Here is an 8,244-nt window from a genome sequence, read left to right on the forward strand (position 1 = left end):
AGTATAGCGTCGGTGTCATGCTCTGATATTGTAACACTGGGGGAACGCTAGCTTAGATTTGATGATGATACTCTATGTTGTTGTTATTGGAGTAATTTTGTGAGATATTGCATAGATGATGTTATGCTTATCTGTTGATTAATGTTCCGCTGTATAGAAACATGATTTTGTTAAATTGATGGTTTGCCCCTAAGTGAAGCATGACAATTGATTTATGATAATTTGTTTTAAATTGAATTGTGGCACCCTTGTTTTCATGTTTTACTCTGAATTATTTTATTAATTTCCGCGGGGTTTAGAAGGGTGTTACAAATCGAGGAGTCCACCCGCGAGGGGGCGAATCGCCGTAGGCAGGAAGGAAATCGGCATACCCCCGCCGGGGAGAGAAGGCCCGGGCATGAGACCTCGCAACCTAGGAGGCAGCAGATCTAGAGCATCCAGCAGCTGCAGGGCCTCCAACAGGTTCAGAACGTCAAACAAGTTCCTCCCGAGGGACACGTTCAGAACGGGGAAGACGAGCAGGCCCGAACCCACAATGGGCCAGAACATCCCCAAAATAAGAATGAGACAGACGCCAGGGACGGGCATACTGCCTCCTCATTCACCCACACCTCCGACAGGCGAAGAGTCCGTCACGAAGAAGAGGAAGAACAGATCAACATCCCCGAGGGTGCCGACCCCACCACTGTCCTCCTGCTCAAAGAACTGCAGAAGACAAACAGCCTCCTCCGAATCCAGGACGACCGTATCCATGAGCTGGAAAGGAAGCGACGACACCGCTCCCCTCCGCGGAGGCACTATCGGTCGCGTTCTATTCCTCCTCACGCTCACCACCGAGGAGACACCGTCGGCGTTCCCCATCTTCTTCGCGCTCTCCACCTAGGAGATACCATCGCCGGAGATCATATTCCGGCTCTCCACCTCGAAAAAGCAGGAGAAATCAGAGACCGGAAGCCACTGAAGCAAGAAGCCTCTCCCCTGAACGGGATCACCGAGGCCCTTCCAAAGCTGTGCTGAAACCCCGCGAACGTCCCCCTCCCCGGGACAACCGCGCTAGCCCGGACAATGTCCAGGGAAAGCCCCGGCGAGGCAGACACTCAACCTCCCCGGGACCAAGTGACGAGGAGGACTTCCGCAACCCTTTGTCCGAAAACATCCAGAGAGCCCGCCTCCCCCGGGGGATGGAGAAACCACCAGTTTTGGACCAATACGACGGGACCACTGACCTTGACGACCATATCCGGAGCATCGAAGCCGTCATGGATTATCACGTCGTCAAGGGCTCCATCAAATGCTGCATTTTTCCAACCACCCTCAGGAAAGGAGCGATGACTTGGTACAGAAACCTCCGCCCCAATTCTATCCACTCCTGGACCGAGCTCAAGGAACTCTTCTTGAGCCACTTCACGGCCTCCCGTCGGCAACCGAAATCAGAAGCGAATCTCGAAGCCGTGATCCAAGGACCCAACGAACCCCTTCGGGATTACCTCGACAGGTTCAACAAAGAAGCCGTCCAAGTACAGACGGCCGACTACATGAAAAGATACCTCCTAGAACGAGGACTTCTCCCCGGAAGCGACTTCAAGAAAGCCATAAAAATTGAGAAGGTACACACTATGAACGCCCTCCTCCGCAAAGCCCAAGCATTCATCGCTTTCGAGGAAGGCAAAGCAGCTGCGATCAAAGCTTTGAGGGGCAATGATGCTGCTCGCAGCTCAAACCACGACGACTCAAGTTCGCGTCGAGGACATGACAAAAGGAGAGACGATAGGTCCCGTGACACCAAAGAGCGCTGAGGACCGGCAGGCCGGTTCAACGACTACACTCCCTTGAACGTCTCGCGCGAAAAAATCCTGGCCGAGTGCCAAAACACCGAGTTCAAGAACTCCAGCATCAGGCCCCCGAAGTCGAATCCCACCAGACCGGGGACAGACAAATCCAAATACTGCAAGTACCACAAGAGTCACGGGCATCTGACCGACGAATGCATACATCTCAAAGATGCCATCGAGACCCTGATTAAAGAGGGCCGCCTGTCGAAGTACACGAAGAAGGGAGAACCTCCCCGAAGAGAAGCCCCTCGGAGCTCTGACGAGGGCAATTCACCAGACAGCAGACCGCTTCACTAGCGAGGAAAGCTCTTAGAGCCGGTTACTATTGGCCGACCATGCAGCAAGACGCCAAAGAACATGTCCGGAAGTGCGACAAGTGTCAGCGTCATGCCGACATGCACTTGGCTCCCCCGAACGAACTTAAATCTCTCTCCTCGCCTTGGCCCTTCTCCACCTGGGGAACGGACCTCCTCGGACCTTTCCCGGTTGGCTCGTACCAGAATAAATACCTAGTAGTCGTTGTGGATTACTTCACGAAATGGATAGAAGCCGAAGCGCTCGCCAAGATCACGTCTCAAAACGTGCTCCGTTTCTACAAACGAAACATACTCGCTCGATTCGGGGTACCACAGGCTATAGTCACCGACAATGGCACCCAATTCACTGACAGAAAGTTCCAAGAGTTTGTGGCCAAGCTCGGCACGAAACAACATTTCACCTCAGTCGAGCATCCTCAGACAAACGGGCAAGCCGAGGCAGCCAATCGAGTCATCCTCCGGGGACTGAAGAGGAGACTCGGTGAAGCTAAAAAGGCTTGGGTCGAAGAACTACATAGTGTACTTTGGGCATATAGGACAACCCCCCATTCGAGCACGGGCGAGACTCCGTTTAGACTAACCTACGGCACCGAAGCCGTGATCCCCGTGGAAATCCGAGAACCTTCTCGGCGCACCGAGTCACCCCTTGAAGAAGAGCTCAATGACGAGGCTATGAGGGAAGAGCTTGATTTGGTTGAGGAGATCCGAACAGGATCTTCCCTCCGAGAAGCAAAATTAAAACAACAGATAGCTCTCCGCCACAACGCCAAAGTTATCAAGCGCGAATTCGAAGTCGGCGCCATAGTGCTCCGCAGAAACATGAAAGACTCGCGCGAGGGCAAACTAGCCTTGAATTGGGAAGGCCCATACCGAGTTTACGATAAAACCGAGAATGGCGCCTATTACCTCGAGAATCTCCTCGGAGAAAAACTTGCTCGACCTTGGAACGCTGAAAAACTCAGACGCTATTATAGTTAGACACAACCTAACACTCCCCGGATAGCCGCACCGAACACAGGTGGTAACCGGGCATGGACCCGCATCATTGGTACGAACGCGAGTGCTCCATGACAGCAACGGTCGGATTTCTCCATCAAATGGAAGGACCGACTACACGGCGGACTCTACACCTAGACCCTCCGTGGCAGTACCTGCACGGCAGAACCCCAGCTCGCGATGGGATCGTTCACGCAGCGAGCACTTGGCCCTGACCGCAGTCTCGTGCCCGCTAATAAGCACACATCTGCTCTGCGCACCCGTTCCGTACACCACACGCCCGGACAATTAACCTCGGCCGAGCATAACCAACAAGCAAAATATTCCTAAGTGTTGGAATATCTCCCCGGAACAGACACAGCCCGGACCTTAGAACATGCAACAATAAAAAATTCTAAAACATGCACAAGGGAATCAAAACATAGATGCGAAAAAGTAAAGCATTAACTACCGACCAAATTGGCCGGCGATATCCAGATATTACAACAAATGTCGGGCACGCAGGCCCCAAAAAATTATTCGGGCATAGCCCAACAAACAAAAATGGCACGCAGGCCAAAGAAGACAGGTACGCAGACCCAGACTAATAACTGACTATTCGTCGCCGTCGGGAGATTCGGGCACCAGAACCCCATCCACAATCTTCGAAGAAAGCCCAATGTTATCCTCCTTCAAGCCAGGGTTCAGAAACTTCAGCTGACGAACTGCACGGTCGAACCCAGCTTCAGCCATATCGGCGAGGCTCATTTTCAGGCTGTCTATCTTCTCCACGAGATCGGCCCTGGACTTTAGAGCAGCCACGTCCGGTAACTCGTCAGCCGAGGGAGCCCATTCAAGCTGAATGTCGGCAAGCTTCTTCTTCTCCGCTGCAATCTCCCCGTCCTTCTGCTTCAGAGCCGCATCAATTTTCTTCTTCAGCTTCTCACGATCGGCCTCCATAGTCTTCACCTTGTCCTCGGCAGTCTTCCTAGCCGCCTCCGCCTTCTTCAGAGCCTCGGCCGAACCCGAGCCACCATTGGCCAACACTTGTACCATCCCCAAAACCCTCATCACGGCGGCGCTATCGCTCGCCAGCTGTTTCTGGAGGGCCGGGGGGTCCATCTCGCTGACCCGGCGGGCTTCATCCAGAGAAGTGGCCAGGGGAAACTTTTCAAAATAACCCCCATCTTTGTAGCAAGGAGGCAGTACGAAGGCACGCTCGGAGCCTAGATTCGACGGCTCATGACGTCCCGCCTCGGTATGACGAGGCTTCTTGGGAGACCTCTCGTCCAATTTCACCCGAGGAGAGCCAGCCGAGGCCGAGTTCTCTCCAGCACCAGTTCCCCGAGCCTTCTTCTGACGAATCTTCTTCGTGTCCTGAGTCACCATCTTCAGGAGCTTGTCATCCTTCTTCGGCATAGCATCTGAAAAAAGGAAACGAACAGGTTAGCAAAAACACCAAACGGAAAGGGCAAAGCAAGGTAAATAGACACGACCTAACAGCGCCCGAGTCTCCTCGGGGGTCCGACAAGATAACAGGGCCTTAGTGTTAATGGCCCACGGCTCCACCTTCGGCACATCATTCTCGTCCAGAACAGGGTCCCCATTCTTCGTCACCCACTGAGACAAGGTGAAACCATCCACGTATTTACAGAGGGCCGAGTACGACTCTGTATCCTGCTCGTCCAGATCTCCGTCTTCCCAAGCATAGTTTTTCGGGGGTGACGAGAAGTGGCCCTTCCACCAAAAGAACGGGAACTCCGTGCAGAATTCCCTTACTACCTGCCCATCCTCGTCCCTCTCTAACTCCCCGGCCTCGTCCCGCACGACTACCATATCAGACACCGCAGAATAAGCCGCCTGGCTGCGCGGACGGACGAGGAAGTACCGGTCCTTGAAACCTTTCACTGAGTCGGTGTACATCCCGAAAAGTTTTCTGTCGGCATTCCTGAACGAGACCCAACTATATCGCCCGTCTGCCGTCTGCCTTTGGACGCGAAAGCACCTGCCGAACAGAGCGGTCGTAGCACCGATACCCAGATAGTCACAAACAATCTCGAATGCTCGCATAAAAGCAAAAGCATTCGGATGTAATTGGGATAGTTCCAGAGCAAGGAACGCCATCATCGAAGTCTGGAAGCCGGAGAAGGGCAACCGGAAACCGAGCTCTTTGAATACATATTCATACATCGCAAAACTGTCCCCGTTAAACCGAGAACATATACGCTCGTCTGGGGACGGGCAACCTATTTGGTAATTCGGCACGTCGCCCTCTCCCAAAACCTCAATTTCCTTGAAAGCTCCATCTAAAGACTCGGTATATCGGGAAACGACCGTCAGAGGTTCGTCGGCTACCCAGTCGACCGCAACCGTGCAATCGTAACTGAATAGCGGCATTGGGGAAACCCCTCCCTCGGCGTCCGAACCGGGGGAATCGACATGGTCATCTTCGGCTGCGGAGGGCGTATTTCGAACTTCAACGATTTCGACATCGGAGCTGCTCGCCGTAGTATCTTCCGATCCGCTAGCCCATGAATCAGATTCCGAACTGGACCCCGAACTAGCACTCGAATCAGATTCACCTGCACGCAGAAGGGAAAAGTGAATTCGACAGTCCATCAAATCCACCCTTCCACTGCAACACAAGCGAAAGGGTAGAGCAGGAGCAGAAGAGCCCCCGGCTAAACCCCCCTCGAGGAAAGACACCCGTCAGCCGAGGACTCACGACAAACTTAACATAGGGGACGCGACGGCAAAAATCGGATCAAAAAGAGGACAAGAACCTAACCGCGTACGTCGTCTACTCCACAAACTAACCCCCGGGCATCGCCTGGATAACCCGAGGAGGAAGTAGTGACTGTGCATAGGACTCAGCCGACATGGATGACGAAGACCGCGAAAGTAAGAAATCGCAAAATCCCTAAAACCCTATGGGAAAAGAATAAAGCAACGAAGAGAGATGCGAACTTACTTGAAGACATAATGACGGTGGTTGGGAGAAACTCTTCGGCAAAAGGCGGTGGTCACGAGTAACAATAGGACGAACAGCTGTTTCCGAAGATCGTCTGCCTGAAGCCGAGCAAGTAAACAGAGAGAAGAAAGCGCCTAAATGAGGGGACTCACCCCTTTTTATAGGAAAAGAGCTCGGAAGGCGAAGCGTCGCGCCCCCTGACAAGCGCCGCCTCCTAGACCCTAGGCCATCATTACCTATGCCACGTCAGCGCGTGTCGCCCACGCGCGACTTTTCGTTCCAATCCACAGGTCGTGCCTTCCGAGCACAACCGCTAGACGAGGATTCATCTCGCAGAGCATTACCAAGGTCTTGAAGTCCTGGCATTATCAAAGTCACAGCTGAAGGATAGAAAAACACTTAGAAAGGGGGGATTTGAATAAGTGTAGTCTAAAAACTTGAACGATAAAAACAATATGCACAGTTATTTTTATCCTGGTTCGTTGTTAACTAAACTACTCCAGTCCACCCCCACTGAGTGATTTACCTCACCTGAGGATTTAATCCACTAATCGTAACAGATTACAATGGTTTTCCACTTAGCCCACGACTAAGTCTTCTAGAGTATCCTGATCACAACCTGATCACTCCAGGAACAAATGCTTAGACACAAGCTAAGACTTTCTTAGAGTATCCTGACCACCACGTGATCACTCTAATTACAACTGCTTAGACACAAGCTAAGACTTCCTAGAGTATCCTGATTAACACTTGATCACTCTAGTTACTTACAAATTAATGTAATCAATTCTAAGAGTATTACAAATGCTTCTGAAAAGCTATAATCACAACAGTGATATTTCTCTTAAAGTTTAAGCTTAATCTCACTAATACATTACAACAGCAATGTAGTGAGCTTTGATGAAGATGAAGTTTCTGAGCCTTGAGTTTGAACAGCGTTTTAGCAAGTTAATTGTTAGCAAAACGTCAACCTTGCTTCTCATCAGAACTTCATATATATAGGCGTTTGAGAAGATGACCATTGGGCGCATTTAATGCTTTGCGTATTCCGTACAGCATTGCATTTAATGTTTCACGCTTTTGTCAACTACCTCGAGCCTTGTTCACGCTGTGTCTACTGACGTTGCCTTTAATAGCTTACAACGTTCCTTTTGTCAGTCAGCGTAGCCTGCCACCTGTACTTTCTTCTGATCTGATGTTTGTGAATAAAATATTTGAATATCATCAGAGTCAAACAGCTTGGTGCATAGCATCTTCTTGTCTTCTGACCTTGAAGTGCTTCTGAGCGTGATACCATGAGAACTTCAGTGCTTCTGCTTCTGATCTCAAGTTCTTCTGATGCTTCCATAGACCCATGTTCTGATTCTGCCTTGACCATCTTCTGATGTCTTGCCAGACCATGTTCTGATGTTGCATGCTGAACCTTCTGAGACAAAGCTTCTGAGCGCTGATTTGTGCATACTCTTTATATATTTCCTGAAACGGAAATTGCAATGTATTAGAGTACCACATTATCTCACACAAAATTCATATCCTTGTTATCATCAAAACTAAGAATATTGATCAGAACAAATCTTGTTCTAACAATCTCCCCCTTTTTGATGATGACAAAAACATATATAAATGATATGAATTTGCGATCAGAAAGAGCAGACGGCTAAAGACAAATTACACAGCTATAGCATAAGCATGTGAATATGTCTCCCCCTGAGATTAACAATCTCCCCCTGAGATGAATAATCTCCCCCTGAAATTAATACTAGAAGAATTTTAATAATAAAAGACTTCCCTGATTATTTCGGTAGAGACGATCACATAAGCTTCCGTCTTCTGATAATTCATAGCTTCTGACTTCTGCTTCCATTGGACAGCTTCAGAACTTGAATTTCTTTAGATCCCTAGAACACTCACAGCTTCTGATTCCTGCTTCCATTTAGGACAGCTTCAGAACTTGAATTTCTTTGATCTTCAGAACATTCACAGCTTCTGATTCCTGCTTCCATTTAGGACAGCTTCAGAACTTGAATTTCTTTGATCTTCAGAACATTCACAGCTTCTGATTCATGCTTCCATTTAGGACAGCTTCAGAACTTGAGTTTTCTGGATCTTTAGAACATTCACAGCTTCTGATTTCTGCTTCCCTCGGATA

At 50.0% G+C, this 8,244-nt stretch overlaps 1 protein-coding gene across 1 annotated transcript; it reads left to right on the plus strand.

The window, feature by feature from the left end:
• The first annotated feature begins 1,181 nt into the window (after positions 1-1,181).
• Positions 1,182-1,796, plus strand: LOC131660860 (uncharacterized). Its single transcript, XM_058930216.1, has one exon. It carries the CDS (start codon positions 1,182-1,184, stop codon positions 1,794-1,796), a length of 615 nt encoding a protein of 204 aa, XP_058786199.1.
• Positions 1,797-8,244: the final 6,448 nt, after the last annotated feature.

The sequence above is a fragment of the Vicia villosa genome, linkage group LG1, assembly GCF_029867415.1.
Source record: "Vicia villosa cultivar HV-30 ecotype Madison, WI linkage group LG1, Vvil1.0, whole genome shotgun sequence".
NCBI classification, from domain to species: domain Eukaryota; kingdom Viridiplantae; phylum Streptophyta; class Magnoliopsida; order Fabales; family Fabaceae; genus Vicia; species Vicia villosa.

What these genes read in the sequence shown, in the direction of transcription:
- LOC131660860 (XM_058930216.1), top strand. Translation starts at nt 1,182, where the DNA reads ATGGAGAAACCACCAGTTTTGGACCAATACGACGGGACCACTGACCTT.